Source organism: Epinephelus lanceolatus, chromosome 22 (genome assembly GCF_041903045.1).
Source record: "Epinephelus lanceolatus isolate andai-2023 chromosome 22, ASM4190304v1, whole genome shotgun sequence".
NCBI classification, from domain to species: domain Eukaryota; kingdom Metazoa; phylum Chordata; class Actinopteri; order Perciformes; family Serranidae; genus Epinephelus; species Epinephelus lanceolatus.
The window spans coordinates 3,417,947-3,442,934 of record NC_135755.1 but is presented as its reverse complement, the minus strand read 5'-3'; the positions used below and the strand labels follow the sequence as shown (position 1 = coordinate 3,442,934).

Here is a 24,988-nt window from a genome sequence, read left to right as displayed (position 1 = left end):
AAACTTTATTGTTTTTGTGCCCTTATTCTGCAGCAGGTTATGATAAAGTTGGGACAGGATAAACAGCAGACTGGGAAAGTTATGGAATGTTAAAAAACACCAGTTTGGAAGAGTCCACAGGTAAACAGGTGAACTGGTAACAGGTGATAGTATCATTGATAGGTATGAATGGATCGTCTTTGAAAGGCTCGACTGTTCACAAGCAAGGACAGTCACTTTGTAAAAAACTTTAAGGACAAACAGTCCAACAGTTTAAGAACAATGTTTCTCATTTAGTGATTTAACGTCTACATCCCATAATATCATCAAAAGATTCAGAGAATCTGTAGAAATCTCTGCATGTAAGGCACAAGGCTGATTGTCTGTGACCTTTGACCCCTCAGACTGCACAATGTTAAAAACCAACATGACTGGATAAAGGATATTACTACATGGGCTCCGGAACACTTTGGAAAACCACTGTCAGTAAACACATCGCCCACGTCTCTGGGCCCAGGCTCATCTGAGATGGACCAACAGACAGTGGTCTGACCAGTCCATCATGGACGTTGTGTCCTCCAGGACCAGCATCTGTGATGGGATGGAGGTGCATCATGGGTAACTTCCTATCTGTGTTGGGATGGAGGTGCATTATGGGTGACTTCCTATCTGTGTTGGGATGGAGGTGCATTATGGGTGACTTCCTATCTGTGATGGGATGGAAGGGCATCATGGGTAGCTCCCTATCTGTAACAGGATAGAAGGCTATCATGGGTAACTTCCTATCTGTGACGGGATGGAATGGTATCATGGGTAACTTCCTATCTGTGATGGGATGGAAGGGTATCATGGGTAACTCCCTATCTGTGACGGGATGGAATGGTATCATGGGTAACTTCCTATCTGTGACGGGATGGAAGGGTATCATGGGTAACTCCCTATCTGTGACGGGATGGAATGGTATCATGGGTGACTTCCTATCTGTGACGGGATGGAAAGGCATCATGGGTAACTTCCTATCTGTGACAGGATAGAAGGGCATCATGGGTAACTTCCTATCTGTGACGGGATAGAAAGGCATCATAGGTAACTTCCTATCTGTGACGGGATGGAATGGTATCATGGGTAACTCCCTATCTGTGACGGGATGGAATGGTATCATGGGTGACTTCCTATCTGTGATGGGATGGAATGGTATCATGGGTAACTCCCTATCTGTGACGGGATGGAAAGGCATCATGGGTAACTTCCTATCTGTGACGGGATGGAATGGTATCATGGGTAACTTCCTATCTGTGACGGGATGGAATGGTATCATGGGTAACTTCCTATCTGTGACGGGATGGAATGGTATCATGGGTAACTCCCTATCTGTGACAGGATAGAAGGGTATCATGGGTAACTTCCTATCTGTGACGGGATGGAAAGGCATCATGGGTAACTCCCTATCTGTGACGGGATGGAATGGTATCATGGGTGACTTCCTATCTGTGACGGGATGGAAAGGCATCATGGGTAACTTCCTATCTGTGACAGGATAGAAGGGCATCATGGGTAACTTCCTATCTGTGACGGGATAGAAAGGCATCATAGGTAACTTCCTATCTGTGACGGGATGGAATGGTATCATGGGTAACTCCCTATCTGTGACGGGATGGAATGGTATCATGGGTGACTTCCTATCTGTGACGGGATGGAATGGTATCATGGGTAACTCCCTATCTGTGACAGGATAGAAGGGTATCATGGGTAACTTCCTATCTGTGATGGGATGGAAAGGCATCATGGGTAACTTCCTATCTGTGACGGGATGGAAGGGTATCATGGGTGACTTCCTATCTGTGACGGGATGGAAAGGCATCATGGGTAACTTCCTATCTGTGACGGGATGGAATGGTATCATGGGTAACTCCCTATCTGTGACAGGATAGAAGGGCATCATGGGTAACTTCCTATCTGTGACAGGATAGAAGGGCATCATGGGTAACTTCTATCTGCGACGGGATGGAAGGGTATCATGGGTAACTTCCTATTTGTGACGGGATAGAAGGGCATCATGGGTAACTTCCTATCTGTGACGGGATGGAAGGGTATCATGAGTAACTTCCTATCTGTGACGGGATGGAAGGGTATCATGGGTGACTTCCTATCTGTGACGGGATGGGGGGTATCATGGGTAACTTCCTATCTGTGATGGGATGGAGGTGCATCATGTGTAACTTCCTATCTGTGACGGGATGGGGAGTATCATGGGTAACTTCCTATCTGTGACGGGATGGAGGTGCATCATGGGTAACTTCCTATCTGTGACGGGATGGGGAGTATCATGGGTAACTTCCTATCTGTGACGGGATGGAGGTGCATCATGTGTAACTTCCTATTTGTGACGGGATGGGGAGTATCATGGGTAACTTCCTATCTGTGACGGGATGGAGGTGCATCATGGGTAACTTCCTATCTGTGACAGGATGGAGGTGCATCATGGGTAACTTCCTATCTGTGACAGGATGGGGAGTATCATGGGTAACTTCCTATCTGTGACGGGATGGGGAGTATCATGGGTAACTTCCTATCTGTGACGGGATGGAAAGGCATCATGGGTGACTTCCTATCTGTGACGGGATGGAAAGGCATCATGGGTAACTTCCTATCTGTGACGGGATGGAATGGTATCATGGGTAACTCCCTATCTGTGACAGGATAGAAGGGTATCATGGGTAACTTCCTATCTGTGACGGGATAGAAGGGCATCATGGGTAACTTCCTATCTGTGACGGGATGGAAGGGTATCATGACTAACTTCCTATCTGTGATGGGATGGGGGGTATCATGGGTAACTTCCTATCTGTGACGGGATGGAAGGGTATCATGGGTAACTCCCTATCTGTGACGGGATGGAATGGTATCATGGGTGACTTCCTATCTGTGACGGGATGGAAAGGCATCATGGGTAACTTCCTATCTGTGACAGGATAGAAGGGCATCATGGGTAACTTCCTATCTGTGACAGGATAGAAAGGCATCATAGGTAACTTCCTATCTGTGACGGGATGGAATGGTATCATGGGTAACTTCCTATCTGTGATGGGATGGAATGGTATCATGGGTGACTTCCTATCTGTGATGGGATGGAATGGTATCATGGGTAACTCCCTATCTGTGACGGGATGGAAAGGCATCATGGGTAACTTCCTATCTGTGACGGGATGGAATGGTATCATGGGTAACTTCCTATCTGTGACGGGATGGAATGGTATCATGGGTAACTTCCTATCTGTGACGGGATGGAATGGTATCATGGGTAACTTCCTATCTGTGACGGGATGGAATGGTATCGTGGGTAACTCCCTATCTGTGACAGGATAGAAGGGTATCATGGGTAACTTCCTATCTGTGACGGGATGGAAAGGCATCATGGGTAACTCCCTATCTGTGACGGGATGGAATGGTATCATGGGTGACTTCCTATCTGTGACGGGATGGAAAGGCATCATGGGTAACTTCCTATCTGTGACAGGATAGAAGGGCATCATGGGTAACTTCCTATCTGTGACGGGATAGAAAGGCATCATAGGTAACTTCCTATCTGTGACGGGATGGAATGGTATCATGGGTAACTCCCTATCTGTGACGGGATGGAATGGTATCATGGGCGACTTCCTATCTGTGATGGGATGGAATGGTATCATGGGTAACTCCCTATCTGTGACGGGATGGAAAGGCATCATGGGTAACTTCCTATCTGTGACGGGATGGAATGGTATCATGGGTGACTTCCTATCTGTGACGGGATGGAATGGTATCATGGGTAACTCCCTATCTGTGACAGGATAGAAGGGTATCATGGGTAACTTCCTATCTGTGACGGGATGGAAAGGCATCATGGGTAACTTCCTATCTGTGACGGGATGGAAGGGTATCATGGGTGACTTCCTATCTGTGACGGGATGGAAAGGCATCATGGGTAACTTCCTATCTGTGACGGGATGGAATGGTATCATGGGTAACTCCCTATCTGTGACAGGATAGAAGGGCATCATGGGTAACTTCCTATCTGTCACAGGATAGAAGGGCATCATAGGTAACTTCTATCTGCGACGGGATGGAAGGGTATCATGGGTAACTTCCTATCTGTGACGGGATAGAAGGGCATCATGGGTAACTTCCTATCTGTGACGGGATGGAAGGGTATCATGAGTAACTTCCTATCTGTGACGGGATGGAAGGGTATCATGGGTGACTTCCTATCTGTGACAGGATGGGGAGTATCATGGGTAACTTCCTATCTGTGATGGGATGGAGGTGCATCATGTGTAACTTCCTATCTGTGACGGGATGGGGAGTATCATGGGTAACTTCCTATCTGTGACGGGATGGAGGTGCATCATGGGTAACTTCCTATCTGTGACGGGATGGGGAGTATCATGGGTAACTTCCTATCTGTGACGGGATGGAGGTGCATCATGTGTAACTTCCTATCTGTGACGGGATGGGGAGTATCATGGGTAACTTCCTATCTGTGACGGGATGGAGGTGCATCATGGGTAACTTCCTATCTGTGACAGGATGGAGGTGCATCATGGGTAACTTCCTATCTGTGACAGGATGGGGAGTATCATGGGTAACTTCCTATCTGTGACGGGATGGGGAGTATCATGGGTAACTTCCTATCTGTGACGGGATGGAAAGGCATCATGGGTGACTTCCTATCTGTGACGGGATGGAAAGGCATCATGGGTAACTTCCTATCTGTGACGGGATGGAATGGTATCATGGGTAACTCCCTATCTGTGACAGGATAGAAGGGCATCATGGGTAACTTCCTATCTGTGACAGGATAGAAGGGCATCATGGGTAACTTCTATCTGCGACGGGATGGAAGGGTATCATGGGTAACTTCCTATCTGTGACGGGATAGAAGGGCATCATGGGTAACTTCCTATCTGTGACGGGATGGAAGGGTATCATGAGTAACTTCCTATCTGTGATGGGATGGGGGGTATCATGGGTAACTTCCTATCTGTGATGGGATGGAAGGGTATCATGAGTAACTTCCTATCTGTGATGGGATGGGGGGTATCATGGGTAACTTCCTATCTGTGATGGGATGGAAGGGTATCATGAGTAACTTCCTATCTGTGACGGGATGGGGGGTATCATGGGTAACTTCCTATCTATGATGGGATGGAGGTGCATCATGTGTAACTTCCTATCTGTGACGGGATGGGGAGTATCGTGGGTAACTTCCTATCTGTGACGGGATGGGGAGTATCATGGGTAATTTCCTATCTGTGACAGGATGGAGGTGCATCATGGGTAACTTCCTATCTGTGACAGGATGGGGGTGCATCGTGTGTAACTTCCTATCTGTGATGGGATGGAGGTGCATCATAGGTAACTTGACATCTGTGAAGGCACCATGAAAGCTGATAGGTACATACAGGTTTTGGAGCAACATATGCTGCCATCCAGACGACGTCTTTTCCAGGGACGTCCCTTCACATTCCAGCAAGACAATGAGACACATTGTGACGTGTTCCAACAGCGTGGCTCCGTAGTGACAGAGGGCAGGTACCAGAGTGACCTGCCTGCAGTCCACACCTGTCTCCCAGTGAACATGTGTGGGACATAATGAAGCGTTGACGCCGGAGAGGTGCATCATGGGACTGTTAAGACACTGAAGTCGGATATCAAGCAAGAAAAACTGTCCTCAGTTCCCAAACACTTTCTGAGTGTTGTTGAAAGAAAAGGTGATGTTACACAGCCGTAAACATGCTCCTGTCCCAACTTTATAACAGCCTGCTGCAGAATGAGTGTAGATTTACAAAAAGAATTAAGTTCATCAGTTTGAACAATAAATATTTAGACTGTATGTGACTGAACATAGGTAGTTACGTTTTGCACAGTGTCCAGACTGTTTGGGAGTTGAGTTGTATATCAAAACATTGTTGACAAATTGTCACATAACTCATCCAGTATAATCCGAGTCTCATTTATCCAGCTGTATGCTCAGTACTTCACACAAAACCATTCATTTAACATTATGGAACAAAGGAGCTGACGTGCTCCCCTTTTACTTCATCAAGAATTTTCTACTTTCTGGATTCTACATTCACCACTGAGACGCAAGAGAAAAACAGAATTAAACGTAACACGTGGTGAGTAACCAACAGACAAATGGTAATTTGGCAGATAAAATATTCCTTTAATCAGTCACAGTCCACCTCTGCTGTTGTTCTGTATGGTCGAAACGTGTTTCAGTAATAATCACAAACTACTGCACTAGAAACTGCAGCACTAAACACAATACTATAAGTGTCAGGTTCTTTATTGTCACATGTAAACGAAGAAAATCATGCAAAAAAACATCAGCACCTATTGTTACATCATTAATCGTTGGATAAATCAACATTGTTTCCCATAATAACATAAGTTAGTATCATGGATCACATTGTCTGATTAAGTTCCTTCGCAAGCTAGCTAACTGACATAGCCACTCTGATAGCATTTTGCTAGCACTAATGTTAGTGAGCAGGCAAGCTAAGGTTAGCCAGCTAGCTGTAACTGAGCTGCGCTGAAGTGATCTGGTGTCGTTTGCTTCATAACATTAGCTGATAAAGTAACTTGCAAACAGCAAGCTAGCTAATTTACCAGCCAGATCAGCCCTGGAGTCTGAATGTATTAAATGATGTTAATCACCCAAAACAGTATTTTGCTATGTTAGCTAATAATTCATCCAAGTTGGCAAGCAACAGAACTTTAGATTTGGGGCACTGAATTTGATGGATTTACTGTTTATCAAACAACAAATAAGACACAAATTAGGTAGCTAACACAGCCGCTGTAGTAACTCAAATTCTGTCAGCACAAACCCCAGCCTCTGGGTTCACAGTGGGGTCTAACCCATGTTACAGCAGCAACAGAAAGTTTGCTGATCCAGTGGGCGCTAAGTGAAGGTCTGTCTCTGTCAGTATAAATTTATTTAACAGAATCACAGCATGTGTGTCATGGTGGATGTCGGCTGCTTGTTGTCAATAGTGGACTCTTATTTTAGCTAGCATTAACTTGTGTTGCACACTGTTAGCACCGTAGCGGACCCGACGATTAGACATTCCTCCCTCTGATTTTGCTAATGTGTAAATGTTTTCTTCCAGTGAGCTGAAGAACTGCAGACTGATCAGTGATCAATCAGTGACGCATCAGTATTTTCTACAGTAATGATCATAAACTGAATCTCTGTCAGTTTTTGTGCCGATCAAACCAAACAGAGAATCTGTAAATGCGAACGTTAAAAAAAATATAAGCAGTTAATCAATTGTTGTTTGTGTGTGTGTGTGTGTGTGTGTGTGTGTGTGTACGTGTACAGGTCACAGTGTATCATTCTGTAGTTTATATATAGTTTCTGAAATGGAAACTATCTCGACTGACTTCAATCATCCTGCCGCCTGGCACCGTGTGTGTGTGTGTGTGTGTGTGTTATTTAAGAGCGGAGTTTCCATTTGCTTCCTGGTTAGAGCTGTCGACACACACACATCGGTTCAGGTCATTATTATTATAATTAGAGCTTGGTATCTTTAAAAAACTATAATACCAGTACCTTTAAAGTGATACTGATACTAACACAGTACTTTGTTCAGTACCCATCAGTGCAGTGTATCCATACTTTAAGATAATCGAACGTTGAGGTGGCATTTTGGGTTGCTGAACTGTCAACTCGCTTGACTTCAGTACAACACAGACTGTAGGGGTTGTAGCTGCTGCTGCAGGAGTGTGAGCCCTGCACAGTGGACAGTTATGAGAGTCCGCCCTGCTGCACTACTACAGTGACAGAGCTAACTGTTAGCATCACATGGCTAAGATTATCTCACCCTTGTAAATGGGTTCAATGACAGAGTTGAGCCGTTTCTTTGTCAGTGTGTGTTTGTTGGGATTGTTTAATGGCTCCGTGTTGGATGTTAGCTGCTGCTGCTGAGTTAGCTTGTGCTATCCAAGCAAACATTGAACTGAGCAGCTCTTGAGACGACAGCAGCAAAAAGGATCAAATGCAGGTATTATTTGACTGGAGATGTTTTGATTCTACTTGTTCCTGGTTTATTTTAGTTGATACCATAAAGGTATTAAGTACAGATATCCAGTCCTTGTTATAACTCAGGTAGATGTGCAGCTGAAATGAGCAACACAATGTCGTACAGATTGTTTTGGCTCCAAACTAAAGTTAAAAAATAATTCCTGCCCCAGACAACAATAAGTTCCCTCTGAGGAAAGCACTCTGCAGGATTCCCAATCTGTCAGTTCCACAGCCTCTACTGCACCCACCTATGGCAATGTGTTCCTTCTTCTCCCACCCTGCACTGTGTACCCTGCGTACCATGGTTGCATCCAGGCAGCCTGTCCACAAAAAAGCCATAAGTGTGTTTGGCATGCACCTGACACCTGACTGACACCTGGACTCTCTGTGAGCACAAGAGGACACTGTGTTTCCACTTTATTACCATATGATGGGATCAATATTATCAACCATGGGTACCCCTCGAACTGAGACTGGTTTAAGCTTAAGGTTTCGTACACATGCTGAGTTTTTTGTGCCCTCAAATTCATTGTTTTCAACGTAGATGCACGGCAGGCACGCTCAAACGCCAGAGCAACGCCGTCGCGGTGTGCATGCTTTCCCTAGTGGCTATTTTTCAGAGAGGGACAGCTGCGCCCTGAGATAAACAGAGTTCAACTTTTGGAATGAAGCAGCGCGCACCGTGTGTCATGTGACGAGGACCAACAGATATATTTCCTTCTTCAGTAAATATCAGTCTGTGATAAATATAGAGAAGTTTATCGTTTTAGTGCAGAGCTGTCAGAGCTTTAATTGTGTCCCACAGACAATATTTTTGGCCCAGTACACATTTACAGAACAATGCCTGGAAGAAGATCAGTTCTGCACTCAGGATTTCTAGTAGGTAGGCTATGACACGGTGCTGGTTATGGTCGCTTAACATCTGCAGTGAAACCTGCCTCTGTGCCATTATAAGTAGCCAAATAAGAAGAAAAACTTAAATAATAATTTTATTTTCATGAGATAACAAAGCTCGTCTTTTTATCGATATAACAAGACAAATCAACCTTTTCTTTTCTGCTGGTAACGGGTTGATTATCTCGTTATCATGAGATAAAAAAGTTTGTTTTCTCGAGACGTCAGCATTAATGAAATAACTGAAGTGCGGCCGAAGCGGGAGGTCTCACTCTGTGTTTTCTGTGTGCAGATAATCAGTTCAGGATGTCCATCCTTGAGCGGCTGGAGCAGATGGAGCGCAGGATGGCAGAGATGGCTGCCCGCGACAACAACCAGCAGCAACACCATCATCATCATCAACAACAGCAACATGGCAACCAACTGGCCACGCCCCCTCCCCCGCCCCTACCTGAGGACCACGAACAGGTGAAAACACCAGCAGTCATGATGTAGTGTCCACTTTATTAGGAACACCTGGCTGATCCAACAGTCCAACTCTTGCTGATATGACTAATAGAAACAGCTGTCAGTAGATCACAACAGTCTGCAGAGCGACACGACTCGACGCTTTGTTTCATGTTTCAGCTCCGTCTCTGTGTGTAAGGTCACAGGGACACACTCTCAATTCTACCTGTGTGATTGTATTGGTACTGACAGAGCTGCAGAAAAAAAATGTCTGTAATGACCCTTTAGATATGTTTTTGATGACAATTTGCTGGTTTTTAAAATCATAATAACACAAATGTATATAGATTTTGGGACCAGATTTAAAGGTGTAAAGTCTTTTGTCTTTGTTGCACTGTAAAGCTGAGCGATCCTCATGGAGGTCAAATGTCAAGCAGATTACACAAAGGTGACAGTTGAGCTGGTAAACAGGTTAAGAAGAACAAATTGACCCGAATGGAAAATCCTTGTGAAACACCTCTGCAGCGTGACCTCTGTTGAACCAAGCTGCAGCCTCCCTCTCTCTGATGTCATGGGGAATTTGGCAGGTCCAGTCCTCGGGTTAAAATAGACTCAATGTGACACAGACAGACAGACAGACGGACACGAAAACAATTACAACATGCACACTGAGCTCTACTCATCACACTCTCCCTCTTTTCAACTGTTTTGACATTTTTAACCTAAAAAAATCCACTGATACATAAAAATTACTTATTCTTTTTTTTAATTATTAGAGGTTTAGAGCTTTTATTTTGAAGGATAGGTAGATATTTTAACTTAAAGGTCCAGTGTGGAGGATTTGTGTCCATGAAAATGAAGAATTACAATCTGTAGCTGGAGCAGTGATGTGAAGCAGAAACTACTGATGTGTTTTTCTCTGTTAATCAATGTCTCTGTCTCTCCCCACCTGTCCGTCTCTGTGTCTCTCTGTCCATCAGTCCTCTCAGTGGTTTGAGAGGAGGATTGTGGGAGTGTGTGAGAGGATGATGAGAGGAGGACGGTGGGGAGGAGGAGGAGGAGGAGGGGAGAGGCTTCATCACTCCGTCCGTCACCGTGGGATGACACTGCTCCACCTGGCTGCTGCACAGGGATACACACACCTGATACACACTCTGATCCACTGGAGGTACACACACACACACACACACACACACACACACACATTGTGAGCAGGGCTGCCCATTAGGGGCTACATTCTGAGGTTTAAGCCAGCATGGAACTTTAAAACTTGAAAGCTGGGTAAGAAAATGCACCCAAAAATGAAAATTCAGCCATTATCTACTCACCCATATGCCGAGGGAGGCTCAGATGAAGTTTTAAGAGTCCTCACATCACTTGCAGAGATCCAAGGGGAGAGGAGGTAGCAACACAACTCCACCTAATGGAGGCTGACGGCGCCCCAGATTCAAACGTCCAAAAACACATAATTGAAACCACAAAATATCTCCATACTGCTCGTCCGTAGTGATCCAAGTGTCCTGAAGCCCCGACATAAAAAGTTGTTTGGAAAAACGTCATTTGAACTCTGTTTTTAGCCTCATTGTAGCCTGTAGCTCTGACTGCCTCTCTGGGCACTGCGCTCACGTGTAGCCATGTCTGTGTTTTAGGAGTGTTAACAGCGACAGTTTGGACTTGGAACAGGAAGTTGACCCCCTCAACATCGACCACTTCTCCTGCACACCACTGGTAAAATACACACAAATACTTTTTCCAGCTACCATGTTTCCTGCTAATGTGTTTCTGGCTAACATTTTTCCAGCTAACATTTTCCAGCTAACGTGTTCCTGCTAATGTGTTTCTGGCTAACATTTTTCCAGCTAGCATTTTCCGTCTAACGTTTTCCTGCTACTGTGTTTCTGGCTAACATTTTTCCAGCTAGCATTTTCCAGCTAATGTGTTCCTGCTAATGTGTTTCTGGCTAACATTTTTCCAGCTAACATTTTCCGGCTAACATGTTCCTGCTAATGTGTTTCTGACTAACATCTTCCGGCTAACGTGTTCCTGCTAATGTGTTTCTGGCTAACATGTTCCTGCTAATGTGTTCCTGCTAATGTGTTTCTGGCTAACATTTTCCGGCTAACATGTTCCTGCTAATGTGTTTCTGGCTAACATTTTTTCCAGCTAACATTTTCCGGCTAACATGTTCCTGCTAATGTGTTTCTGGCTAACATTTTCCGGCTAAGGTGTTCCTGCTAATGTGTTTCCACCTAAAACATGTTTATGGCTTCCATTTGTCCACCTAGCATTTTTCCAGCCAACATATTGAGGGCTACCATGTTTCTAGCTAATGTTTTTCCCGCTCACGTGTTTCCAGCTTACATGTTTAGCGTGTCTGTGTGTGTGTTCCAGATGTGGGCGTGCGCTCTGGGCCACCAGAGGGCAGCAGAGCTTCTGTATGGTTGGAACAGTTCGGCTCTGGGGATCCCTGATTCGCTGGGACGCCTGCCGCTTGCCGTGGCCCGTTCCCGAGGCCACACGCGCCTCGCCACAGCACTTGAGGAGCTGCACACGCACACGCACATGACACCCAGGGACACGCACACACCTCCAGCAGACACACACACGCCGGCCACACCACAAGCACAGCTGCCCCCGTCGCCTCTGTCCACCAGCCCAGACACAGGTAACACATGCCTGCTGATGATCACAGCTCTAGTTTACTGACAGTCATGTGACAGGATTCCAGGACTCTGATTGGCTGTCTCCCTTCTCCCCCTCCAGGTCTGAGCTCCTCCAGCAGCCTCCCGTCCCCCAGCGACCCCTCCTCCCCTTCCCCGAGCTCTGCCTACTCCAGTGGCCCCGCCCCTATGGACACCTCCCCCTCTCCACCTTCATCTCCCTCCTCCTCCTCCTCACTGCCGGTCTCCCCTCCCTCGCCATCCTCCCTCCCCCTTTCCTCCCTCCCTCCTGTGTCTATGTGGGGGGAGGAGCCGAACGCAGAGCCCAGCACAGGTAACGCAGGTAACATGTTTGTTAAATAAAATGGCTGGTTGCGGTCTGTGTCCCTCGACTAATCAGTGTTATCAATAATTAACGGCAGGTTTGAACCCCAGCGGCTCCAGAGACTCTCCACTTTACCTCATGGACTACGAGAGCGCCTGCCCCCCCTCGCCCACCCACACACACCCACACACTGCAGGCGGACGGCGAGCACATACGGCAGTGACGCTAGAGGAGCAGCTGCTGAGCTACAGTGAGAACGCAGAGAATGAAGGCGAGGAGGAGGAGTACCTGGAGGAGGAGGTGCTGCAGGTACGCGCACATTAAACAGACTGCAGAACAAACCTTGAGGTTGTTCTACACGTTTAGTCCACGAGGTTAGTTAATAACCGCAGGTGTTTTGAATTATGGTTTCTATGGTTACCCTCTCTATACAACAGGTTGACATGGCAACGCTGGCAGAGCAAATCATTGAGGCGACCCCGGAGCGAATCAAACAGGAGGACTTCCCCAGGGGGGCTGAGTCTCCGCTCAGAGAGAGGCGGGACAACCCGGCCATACAGGACACATGGCTTGCTACCTACCTGGACACAGTCGACGCCCACACACACTCCCCACCCAGGTAAGCCCCACCTGAAAGACGCCCTGCGCTGATACAAAAAGTGTAACCACTGCATGCATCATGGGATGGATCTGTGTGTGTACCTGCAGGCGGGTGTGCCCCCCCTCGCCCCTCAGCGCACTAGCCCTCCAGAGGCTCCGCCCCCCATCCTCTGCGGCCTGGGCGGAGTTCCTGAACGCCTCGGCCAATGGGAAGATGGAGAGAGACTTTGCCCTGCTGACGCTGACAGACGGAGAGCAGAGGGAGCTGTACGAGGCCGCCAGGATCATCCAGAACGCCTTCAGGAGATACAAAGTACACACACTTACACACACACACATACTTATACACATATATACACAGCTTTGAATATGATGCTGCAGTTCATCAATGTGTGTATCTGTGTTTTGAAGGAGTACCTGTATTCTACATATAGTTGGTGTCTTGCTGCCCCCTGCAGGCAGCACCTGGATGCACCACGTATATCACTGTTTCCTGTGTGTGTGTGTGTGCGCAGGGTCGGAGGTTAAAGGAGCAGCAAGACATGGCTGCAGCTGTCATACAGAGATGCTACAGGAAGTACAAACAGGTGTGTGCTGATCTGTGTGTGTGTGTGTGTGTGTGTGTGTGTGTGTGTTGTACCGTGTGTCCTCCAGCTTCACTAACACTGAACTAACCTGCTGTGTCTCCTCACCATGTCCCTCTCTCTGTTTCTCTCTCTGGCTAGCTAACATGGATAGCTCTGAAGGTAATATGGCTGACCAGTAGATGTAGTGACGTGTAGTCGGTGTGTGTGTGTGTGTGTGTGTGTGTGTGTGTGTGTTGAGACTGGACAGCAGCCGTCAGGTGTAGAACAGATTGTGTTTCCTATGATGTGAATCCATAACTCTCACTTTTATTTTATTTTATTAAACGCTGCAGCAGAATAATTCGTCCCTGTAAATGACATCACGTCCTCTAAAGTTGATAAATGAACTCAACAATCTGATCTCAAACACTACCCGGCCAAAAGTATGTGGACAGCTGAACATTGCCTTCACACCAGGGGTGTCAGTTTTGGTTATTTTCACTTTGGATAGTCCAACACCCATTAGCTGGTAACTACCTGGTTCATTTTTTAATTAAAAAAAATACCAAATGAGGTGAAATACAAGAAGCCTCTCCGTTCAGTCTTGTGCTCCTTTGACTCAGTGAGCTTTAGCTCCACATGTCACCACCTCTATCCTTAAAGAGGTGGTGACACTTTGATGTCTTCTGATGTAAATGTTTTGTCTGTGATTTTATTTTCTGTTGGCTTTGCCGACAGACCAACAGCTAGCTGTGTTAACATGTTTTTGTAGTGGCCAGACAGTGGAATCACAACTTCTGGGTCTGTCATGTGATTCCATGCCGTCCACAAGACATTTTTCCCACAGACTTAAGGCCCTGACACACCAAGCAGACAGTCGGCCTTCGACCAAAGTCGGGCCGTTGGTGAGCGTCTGTCGCCCTAGTTTTTGCAGTGTGTCCCGCACCATCGGCACTTCGGCATCGGTGGCTTTTCAGCCGATTGAGCATGTTGAATTGGCGGTGGAGCTTGTCGGTGAGAGAGATCACTCTGATTGGCTGTTCAGGTTTTATTTCCTCGCCCCTGTAGCGAGTGAATCTGCCTGTAGTGAAACCGGGGCTAACCGGTGCTTCCTCCTCAGGCTCCACTTCACTCAGCTGCCCCACAGACCCGCTGCTTCTTCACACTTTAACCTGAATAACAAACCGGAGCTAGCTGGGAGCGGCTAGCGGAGCGTTAGCCGCAGCATGACCGGAGGGAAGCACAGCCAGTTAGCCTCCGCTAGTCTCTGAGCTAGCCCCGGCTCTCCGTTTGGATCCAACCGGAGCACCGAGCCCTGGTTTGTTATTCAGGTTAAAGTGGGAAGAAGCAGCGGGTTTATCGGGCAGCTGAGTGAAGTGGAGCCTGCGGAGGAAACACCGGGACCGTCTGGATGTAATAGTCCGTGGAGGTGCTGCGGTGCTCGGCTGCACAGATAGGAAACCCCTCGGCTGACAGGATGTACCACTCTCTCACGCAGGCGCACAACGTACGTGCTACTTGGCCGTCGGATGTAGTCCGTGTAGTGTGTTCAAATGCAACTGACACAGGGCGACGTGAGGCGACGTAGACAGTTGGCTTTCGTCGCCACTAGATCTTTGATGTCGGTTTGGTGTGTCCGCACCTTTACATTGTAGAAGAAAATCGATGGCTTAAAGTGTCACAACCCCTGCCACTGACTTTTCATTATCAAGATTTGATCCATTTGGCCCAATGACATTTCTTAAGTCAAGAAGAGCTGCACGATTAAATAATTTCACCCCCATTCAAGTTATCGGAGCGCTAAACGGCTGTGTACAAGGCAAAAAAATCCTCCTGATGAACAGGGCAGGACAAGAACATCCACATACTTTTGGACAGGTCATCTTACTGTAGCTGAAGAAAAATCAATGTAAGCGTTAAGCAGATGAGTTACAGACGTGATTCAGAGAGCCAGTACGAGCTGATATCAGACGATAGATCAGTCCTCAGAGCTCGCAGCGTTCTCTCCTTCTCTTGTTCCATCCTCAGTTTCATCAGCACATGTAGCTTCCTGTTGTGTTGGTCCCCTGGCTGCACACGGACACTCACTGTACGTCTCTGTCCCTCTCAGTACGCTCTCTACAAGAAGATGACCCAGGCTGCCATCTTGATCCAGTCCAAGTTCAGGTCGTACTACGAGCAGAAGCGCTTCCAGCAGAGCCGGCGGGCGGCGGTCCTCATCCAGCAGTACTACCGCAGCTACAAGGAATATGAGCGGCTCAAACAGGCTCCGAGAGGCGCCGCCAGCCACAACCCCAAAATCAAGTAAGACCTCATCAACACACCTGTGCAGAACGCTGACCAGGAGCTCACAGAGTTACAGTTTGGTGTGAGTTCAAAATGCAAACCATATAAAATAATGGACGAAGCCACCGTGACGTCATCCATTAGTTTCTGAACTCCTGTCCTGAAGCCTGAACTGGGCTTTTCGGCTGTTGCCATCCTGCATGTTTGGAGCCAGAAGTGACCGTACTTAGATGAGTGATATTGATAACGCTAGCTGCTAGCATGGTTAGCACAGTGCATCACCAATAGATGCTAATGATTGATTTGATGGGATTTGTGTCCATCAGGGGGTCGTTCTTGACGAAGAAACAGGACCAGGCAGCTAGGAAGATCATGAGGTTCCTGCGACGCTGCAGACACAGGTTAAAAACATGAACACATCTTGTTCCCTTGTCTCCGAGATATTGTTGGAACGTGATCACATATGTTGTTAATGTGTGTGTGTGTGTGTGTTTGTAAAACTCTTCCTGTCGTTTGTCTGCAGGATTAAAGAGCTGAAGCAGACGAGGGAGCTGGAGAGGAGAGGACTGACCACTTAAAGCTTTTCTTAATCTCATCCCTTCTTTCATCTCCCTGGGGACACAGAGGACACGAGGAGAGACAGAGGACACGAGGAGAGACAGAGGACAAGAGGAGAGACAGAGGAGAGCTTTACTCTGATGTACAAAGGGACAGAAACAAAACAAGGAAGTGAAGTGACTGATAGATGGACGGACGGATGGAGAGATGCCTTACCCCACGCCAACTCTTCTTATTCATCTTCTTCCTTCTTTTAATCTATCTGTCTGTCTGTCTGTGTGTCTTCTCTCCTGGCTGAATGTAGCTGTCTGTCTGCAGCTTTAAGAGCTCCATCCAAAAACGTCACGCCGTCCTGCTCAGCCTGACAGGCACAAGGTGGGGTTCTTTGCCCTGAGCAGAGCCTCACAGGCAGCAGAACAAGAAGAAGAGGGAGGGCGGGTCCTGAGGCCTTTCTCAGTACACTCATGTTCTCACGTTCAACCTTGACTTTACTGCGACACGTCCCCTCACAGAGTTTTTGGGGGGTGAAGTAAAAAGCTTTATTGTGCGTTCACTGCGCTGATGGTGACGTGCAGTCAACAATCAAACTAAATTAATCTTCACCACGCTGCCTCTGTTCAATTCATATTTATATATCTGTAGATTTATATTAAAATGTGGTGACACCTGTTCATTGTATAAAAAAACCTTCGTCGTTACATCGTCATCAAGGGGGAGTCAACAGTGACGAGGTCTGCAGCGGGTGTTTTGATAAAGTAAACGTTACCCTGACAACTTCACTACCTTGGCGAGACGAGGGGAGACTGCTGTAGACGGCGAACGCTGGCAGGCGTTTGGGGTCACTTTTGCATTTTATTGTGAGATGTTTTTTTAAAATGAAGGGAAAATATCTGCGTAGGTGTGGGCGGGGACTAAGGGCTCATTTATGCTCAACTTAAGGCCCTGACACACCAAGCCGACAGTCGGCCGTCGACCAAAGTCGGGCCATCGGTGAGAGTTTGTTGCCCTAGTTTTTGCAGTGTGTCCCGCTGCCCCACAGACCCGCTGCTTCTTCCCACTTTAACCTGAATAACAAACCGGAGCTAGCTGGGAGCGGCTAGCGGAGCGTTAGCCGCAGCATGACCGGAGGGAAGCACAGCCAGTTAGCCTCCGCTAGTCTCTGAGCTAGCCCCGGCTCTCCGTTTGGATCCAACCGGAGCACCGAGCCCTGGTTTGTTATTCAGGTTAAAGTGGGAAGAAGCAGCGGGTTTATCGGGCAGCTGAGTGAAGTGGAGCCTGCGGAGGAAACACCGGGACCGTCTGGATGTAATAGTCCGTGGAGGTGCTGCGGTGCTCGGCTGCACAGACAGAAAACCCCTCGGCTGACAGGATGTACCACTCTCTCACTCCGCTCTCTCTCACGCAGGCGCACAACGTACGTGCTACTTGGCCGTCGGATGTAGTCCGTGTAGTGTGTTCAAATGCAACTGACACAGGGCGACGTGAGGCGACGTAGACGACGCAACAGTTGGCTTTCGTTGCCGCTAGTTTTTTGATGTCGGTTTGGTGTGTCCACACCTTAAAGTTACAGAGGCGGATGGAGCCTTCTGTCTGTACGCTGCCTTAATTTTGTCTGTGTTTGTGCACGTTTTCTGAAAGCTTACAAACCAAACAGAGCAGAACCACTGGAGATCAGTGAGGCAGTGCAGCACAGTTTAAGTGAGATACGACCGTAGGAGACGACAGACACGTTAAAAATGGCGGAACGGATTAAATCTGTAATCCAGTGAAAATAATTCTCCATCCACATGTCACAGTCTACAACACTGCCTCTGTTTAACAGTACAAAATCACGACCTCCTCCACCGTCGCCTCGTTTTTTGTTGTGTGAAACTTCCGACTGCGCCCTCCAGTGCCATCTACAGACAGATCTATGAATATATAAGTCTCAAGTGTGAAGGCAGACTGAGAAAGGCCTCGTCTCTCCTGGGAGGCACAGCTCAGGGCAGGACAAGCCCAGGAGCGTCCGTGGGTTCAGACTGAAGAGCTGCGTCACATTTTGGGATGGAGTTCTTCATTTGGAGTCTGTGTACTTCAACATGTACATAAGTACTACAAAGCTACTTATAAATATACTCGACACAATCACTTAGAGAAACACACAGAAATATACGTATAAATATAAATATAAATATAAATATATATATATTCTAATGTTGGACTTTATAGATGCTCTGGATGTTTTTATTTATTACAGCATGAACTGTTCATGTGAGTGTATGAGACTGTGTGTGTGTGTGTGTGTGTGTGTGTGCGTGCGCGCTGCACAGACTGTAAGGTCGAGTCTTAAGGAACCCCTCCCCCGACCTCTGACCTCTGACCTCTGACCTGCTTTTAGACAAAACAATCATAAACGGAGTGGATTAAAACGTGACAGTTGTAAATGTGAGTGTCTGCATGAAATGTTAAACTCTGCTCACAGAGCTGTGATGTACCTGTGATGATGTCACAGGTCAGAGGTCAAACCAGGGTTCCCCCTCAAACTTTATTTTTTAAGCGCATCCGTCAACTTTTCAGGGCGACAGTGACGGCCGACGCAGCAGCTCGGACGGCGACAGGTCGCTCCGGAAATGACTGCGTCTCTGCTGCTGTATCCTGCGACTGCTCCACAGCACTTCCTGTATTGTTTTTTTGTTTTGTTTTTTTTTTAATGGTGTGCTTCTCTTTGGCACAGACTGAATGATGCTGTGTCGTCAAGGCAACCACAACTTCTAGGACTGAGCATGAGCTTTCCTTATAACCAGATGTTTGACAAGTTTTTCTTTGGCTTGTTTTCAGTTTGACCTGAAATAAGAGATATTCTCTTCTTCTTCTTCTTCTTCTTCTTCTTCTTCTTCTGCTTCTTCCTCTTCTCATTCTTCTCCTTCTTCTACTACTTCTTTTTCTTCTTCAGCTGTTGCAGTGAAGCTTTGCATGAGTTTGTATTTAATTGTTCTACATTTCAAGACCTTTAAAATGAAATCATTAACATTATTCTACCAGTCAGATGAATAAATCAGCTGTTTGCTACTTGTCTCGGTCTGTTTCCTGTTGATCCGTCATTTTTTAGTGTCCCCCTGGAGACAGTTCAGTCTGTGCTCCCAGCACAGTTTCTATCTGGTTGCCTCCATGTTGCTGATAGTCATGACTGGAGGCTTTATGTTTCAGGGTTGTCTGTCAAGAACGCCTTGTGGGAATTTCTTAAAATTTGGCACAAACGTCCACTTTCAGTCAAGGACAAACAGATTAGAACTCTGTAGTCAAAGGTCACTGTGACCATGTGAGCATTTAATTCTCGTAACTGCAATATATCAAGGACACCTTGAGGGAATTTAGTAAAATTTGTCACAAACGTCCACTTGGACTGAAGATTAAACTGATTAGAATTTGTTGGTTGAATGTCACATGTCAGTGTGATGTCACAAAACATGTTTTTGGCCATAACTCATGAACTGGTGCACATACAGGAGCGGTAAGTTGAGGCTTACATTAGCATATTTAGCAAGCTAATGCCTAGCTAACATTAGCTTAACAGCGTATCAGCTGAGTAAGGACGTTTTTAAAAAATGTATTTTCACTTCTAAATAAAAAAAAATGTAAAAAGCTTTTGTGAGTTTTGTAAATTTAATATCAACATTACATCTGTGTTCGACACATTATGACTTGTTCAGGACTCAGGACATGTCTGCTGTCTGCTTTTGTTTCTTGAAGACTGAAATCTGCTGCCTTAGCAACAGTAACTAAGGGGGGAGGAGCTTATCGAGGGCTGAGTTACCGCGAGACCAGGAGCAGGAGGAGCAGGAGGATCAGTAGAGTAGCGGAATGGAGGAGGACAAGCAGAACCCGGAGCACCGGAGCAACAAGGTCCGGAGAAGACAAGCAGCAGGCTCGTCCTCTGATAGCAGCGATGTTGAGGTGAGTGTTGATGACGTCATGGATAAAAAGGGCTTGACAGCAGCCACACTAAAGACACGAGGAAGAGTCTCGAGGCTCCGTGGATCATCCGCTCATTCTCTGGTTCCACATCACATCTGGAGAAAGGAAATGTAACAAAGCAAAAAGGTTTGGTGTTGGCGGGTTTTTGTTTGTTTTTACAGATTTTCCCGCGTGACGCGTTGTGTGTTTTCGCGAGGGAGCAAACGGCGCCCTCTCAGGGACTGTTCGTTACTTATTAGGATGGAGGGGTGATGCAGAAAGGGGAGGTGTATCAGGTGTTTCTCAAAAAATACATTTTACACAGCAGATGACTAAAGATAAACGTGGAGCTGTAGAGGCTTTAACAGGTCAACGAAACATCACTGTAGTGAGAAACAAGGCGAACAGAATGAGATGATGGGGCACCACATACACACACACACTCACTCTTTTCTGTCATGTTACACTTTGTACGCTGTATTGATGCATTCTCTTATGTTTATTCTTAAAAACAGTTTTCACAGCGTGACGAGGAGGAGATGTTTCAGAGAGACAGAAATACAAGAATAAACGCCGTTCACAGCAACATCAACCTGTGTCTGTGTTGTTGTGAACGGAGCTACAGTGTTATTATTACTGTCTCCATGGCAATGATAGAAAGGCGGAATTTATACTTCTGCGTTGAAGCTACGACATAAGCCTGACGTGCACCTCCCCAGAAATGTATCTACAGGTTGCAGTGACGCAGACCTCCTGTCTGTCTCTGTAAGCTGAAACCATTTCCCTCAGTGGAAACAAAGCTTTGATTTACTTTAATTTCACAGATAAGAAACAATAAATTGTGAAGACAATAAAGCCTCCACTAAAATAGCATTTTAAGTCTTGTGTGTGATTTATCCTGGCTTCATATGAGCAGAGGAAATCTCTCTAATTTAGGCTAATGTAAAGTGCCATAGGCTTGTGCTAATAACGTTAGCATGTTGTATTTGTTTAGAAAACGTGTTTAGTATAAGACAGTTGTTTTGTCAGTGAACCTTGTGAGCTGTAATGGAGCTGAATTTTGTAACGTTACCTTTGGTAAATGTTGCTGTTGTCCCTGGCTTCATATGGGTAGAGGAAAAGTTTGCTAGCTGCTAGGCTAATTTATACAATGTAAAATGCCATAGGCTTGTGCTAAAAACATTAGCATGTTGTATTTGTCTGGAAAATGTGTCCAGATAAAGTCTTGTTTTGTCTGTGAATGCAGAGTGACACAAACACACCACCGCACAAGTATATATGCTCACAACGGTGTAGGCTACGTGTGTAGGGTCTGTCACACAAGTATAAATCCTGCTAAACACCACCAGTCACATAGCGATACAAAATATGATGTCGTCTGCGATATAACATTCTTTAAGTGCACGATATATCGAGTGACTTTCTTCTGTTGAAAATATGTCATGTCTGTTACGTCATGATCATTTAAAGTGTCCCACCATAACTCAGGCTTCTCTCTCTCTGTTTGTCTGTTGCTATAGAAACCAAGTGGAAGAGACGGACTAAAGCGTCACTGCTGTCCTTTCTGTGACAAATCCCTCACATCATCCAGAAATTTACAGCTTCATGTAAGAATTCACACCGGAGTGAAACCATACAGGTGTGACCACTGTGAGAAAGCTTTCACCACTCAGGGTCAACTACAAATCCACCTACGCACTCACACTGGAGAGAAACCGTACAGCTGTGATCAGTGTGGGAAATCTTTCACTGCTCAAGGTCAACTAAAAATTCACCAACGGACGCATACAGGAGAGAAACCATACAGCTGTAATTTATGTGGGAAAGCTTTTACTGGATCAGCTGACCTGAAAATCCACCAACACATTCACACTGGAGAGAGACCGTACAGCTGTGACCAGTGTGGGAAAACTTTTATTCTGACTTATCAATTAAACATCCACCAGCGTGTTCACACTGGAGAGAAACCACACAGGTGTGAACAGTGTGGGAAAAGTTTTTCTCACAGTGGCTATCTGAAAATCCACCAGCGCATTCACACGGGAGAGAAACCATACAGCTGTGAGCAATGTGAGAAAGCTTTCAACACAAAGAGTAACCTAGAAGTCCACAGCCGTGTTCACACTGGAGAGAAACCCTACGTGTGTGGCCAGTGTGGGAAAGCTTACAGCACTCAGGCGAGTCTAGAAAGACACCAGGGTGTTCACTCTCGAGAAAAACCACACAGGTGTGAACAATGTGGGAAAGGTTTTTCTCACAGTGACACTCTTAAAGTCCACCAACGCATCCACTCAGGAGAGAAACCGTAAAGCTGTGACTAGTGTGACAAAGTCTTCATCACTCAAGGTCAAGTTAGCTGTGTCCTCCCGCCTCATCTACATGCTCTTATAGCTGTGTTGTTATACTCTGGGTTTCTCTCCATAATGAGAGCTGGCCATCAGTATATAACTAGGGGCTGGTCTAAGGTGAGCCTGAGCCAGCCCTAACTAAAAGCTCCAGTCCAAACTATAAGCATCATCAAAAAGGAAAGTCTTCAGTCTAGTCTTAAATGTGGAGATGATGTCTGCCTCCTGGACTGAAACAGGAAGATGATTCCACAGGAGAGGAGCCTGTTAGCTGAAGGCTCTGGCTCCTGATGCACTGCAAATGATTTCCTGCGGAGGCGCTGAGCTGCCCGCCAGACTGAGTGTTAAAGAAACTTGAAAAAGTGCTTCCAGAATTCCTGCTAAGGGTTTTCTTCTTCTGTGATGGGCACGGTGCCTCCAATGAGCTCTTGAGGGTCTGTTTGTGTTTCCGAACCAACGATGAAGAATCCAAATCATTTCAAACAGCCGCGGGCTTGACTGCAAAAATCAGATTTCTAGAGAACGCTTGATTCCTTTTTTACTGTGTCAGTTTTATTTTTATGTGTAGCTGCGACAGAGAGTAATTTGTGTTATTTTAACAGGGACCTCACAACCAATCAGAGTGCTCGATGCAAAGTGCTGCACAAAGAAGACAAAGACTGATTGATTTTATAGGGATTTTTAAGAATGGGTGGTAAAAAAGAGCCTGACCATTCAGAGCTCTGTAAGTTAGGAGAATGATTTTACAGGGAGCCAGTGCAGAGAAGCTAAAACAGGAGAAATATGACCTTGTTTCTTAGTTCCTGTTAGTACACGTGCTGCTGCATTCTGAATTAGCTGGAGAGTTTTTAAGGACTTACTAGAGCTACCTAATAATAGAGAGTGACAGTAATCCAGCCTTGAGGTAACAAAAGCGTGGACCAATTTTTCTGCATCTTTTCGGGTCAGGATAGGCCTAATTTTCGCAATATTACGCAGATGAAAAAATGCAGTCCGTGAGGTTTGTTTTAAATAAGAATTAAAAGACAAATCTTGATCAAATATTAGTCCGAGGTTTTTTACGGTAGTGCTAGAGGCCAGAGCAATGCCATCTAGAGAAATTATTAGAGATGTACAGATACCACTTTTTCCTTCTGGATACCAATTTCGATCCCTGAACCTTAGGTATGTGCCGATACCGAGTACCAATCTGATACCAGCGCGTAAAATAAAAATGGATGGGATATGAATTGTTGTATGTCTTAACTCCTAAAACTCTGTGTAAAATATTAAGAAATAAAAACATAATAGTAGAATGAATACCATAAAACTTTTTTATTATTATTACTGTCCAGTGTTGACACAGATGAAGACACAGGTTAAAGTGCAGCCACACAATTTGGTAAAAAAAAAGACATTTTAAAGGCTACAGTAGAATGTAGGGCTTGTATCAACAAATACAAACATTTTCACCAGATGACTTAAAGTAAGAAAATTAACAAATAGCGGCAGTACTCACCACAACTGCAGAGACTCCCAGCTTCATTTGAAACAGACTACATTATGAAAGAGCCGTTATTTATTAATCCCTCTGTATCTTTATATTTTTACTTTATATCCGCTCCGTTGTCTTGATAAAGTTAACACATCGCACATCTTTTCAAACTCAACACTTCCTGAACTTGTTTCAAATTAAAAGCCCCTGATAACCTCGGCTGAGAGAATCCCTCCATTTTCTAAAGAAGCTTTTATTGTGAAACATTTGTAGGAACTTGGTTGTGGAGGATACAGTAGCTTGTATGTTTACATACGGCACTTAAAATGTAGCTCCTGCCATCTGCTGACGCTTTTAGGTGACTACAACAACATTTCGGCTGACACATGAACACACACAGTGACTGAATAAAAATAGGACAAGAATAACCCGATGACATATAAGACACTGTGAAAGAAGACTGGGGGGATAATTGGTGTGTACCATCGTGTAGTGTGTCATGTCTGTCGGCCAAGTCATGGCACGATTTTATGACTCACAATCGTGTAATGCTCATCCAGGTTTTTATATCTTTAAGGCATTTTTGAAGTTTAGTTAATTGATTAGTTTCTTCTGGCTTTATTGATAAATACAACTGTGTATCATCCGCATAACAATGAAAATTTACAGAGTGATTTCTAATGATGTTACCTAAAGGAAGCATATATAGAGTAAATAGGATTGGTCCGAGCACAGAACCTTGTGGAACTCCAAAACAAACTTTAGTACGTAAGGATGATTCATTATGAACGTCGACAAACTGAAAACGATCAGATAAATAAGATTTAAACCAGCTTAGTGCAGAACCTTTTAG

General features: G+C 45.7%; 2 protein-coding genes across 4 annotated transcripts in view; both read left to right on the top strand.

The window, feature by feature from the left end:
• camta2 (calmodulin binding transcription activator 2) overlaps positions 1-19,439 on the top strand; it is a 33,488-nt gene extending 14,049 nt beyond the window's left edge. The window contains exons 14-26 of one of the 3 annotated variants that reach the window (XM_078164245.1): positions 9,234-9,409; positions 10,369-10,556; positions 11,038-11,116; positions 11,780-12,053; positions 12,152-12,382; positions 12,471-12,682; positions 12,811-12,992; positions 13,082-13,286; positions 13,489-13,560; positions 13,699-13,719; positions 15,650-15,843; positions 16,152-16,226; positions 16,349-19,439. In XM_078164245.1, the coding sequence (XP_078020371.1) occupies positions 9,234-9,409; positions 10,369-10,556; positions 11,038-11,116; positions 11,780-12,053; positions 12,152-12,382; positions 12,471-12,682; positions 12,811-12,992; positions 13,082-13,286; positions 13,489-13,560; positions 13,699-13,719; positions 15,650-15,843; positions 16,152-16,226; positions 16,349-16,403 (1,964 nt within the window). In that variant the 3' untranslated portion in view covers positions 16,404-19,439. Of the gene's footprint in view, positions 1-9,233; positions 9,410-10,368; positions 10,557-11,037; positions 11,117-11,779; positions 12,054-12,151; positions 12,392-12,470; positions 12,683-12,810; positions 12,993-13,081; positions 13,287-13,488; positions 13,561-13,698; positions 13,720-15,649; positions 15,844-16,151; positions 16,227-16,348 lie in introns of all 3 variants that reach the window. The other 2 variants (XM_078164244.1, XM_078164246.1) reach the window with 2 other exon arrangements.
• A 743-nt stretch (positions 19,440-20,182) lies between these two features.
• Positions 20,183-23,956, top strand: LOC117250963 (uncharacterized). The gene is made up of 2 exons (XM_033616914.2): positions 20,183-20,316; positions 21,837-23,956. The coding sequence occupies exons 1-2, from the start codon at positions 20,224-20,226 to the stop codon at positions 22,623-22,625; spliced, it is 882 nt and encodes a 293-aa protein (XP_033472805.1). The 5' UTR covers positions 20,183-20,223; the 3' UTR covers positions 22,626-23,956.
• Positions 23,957-24,988: the final 1,032 nt, after the last annotated feature.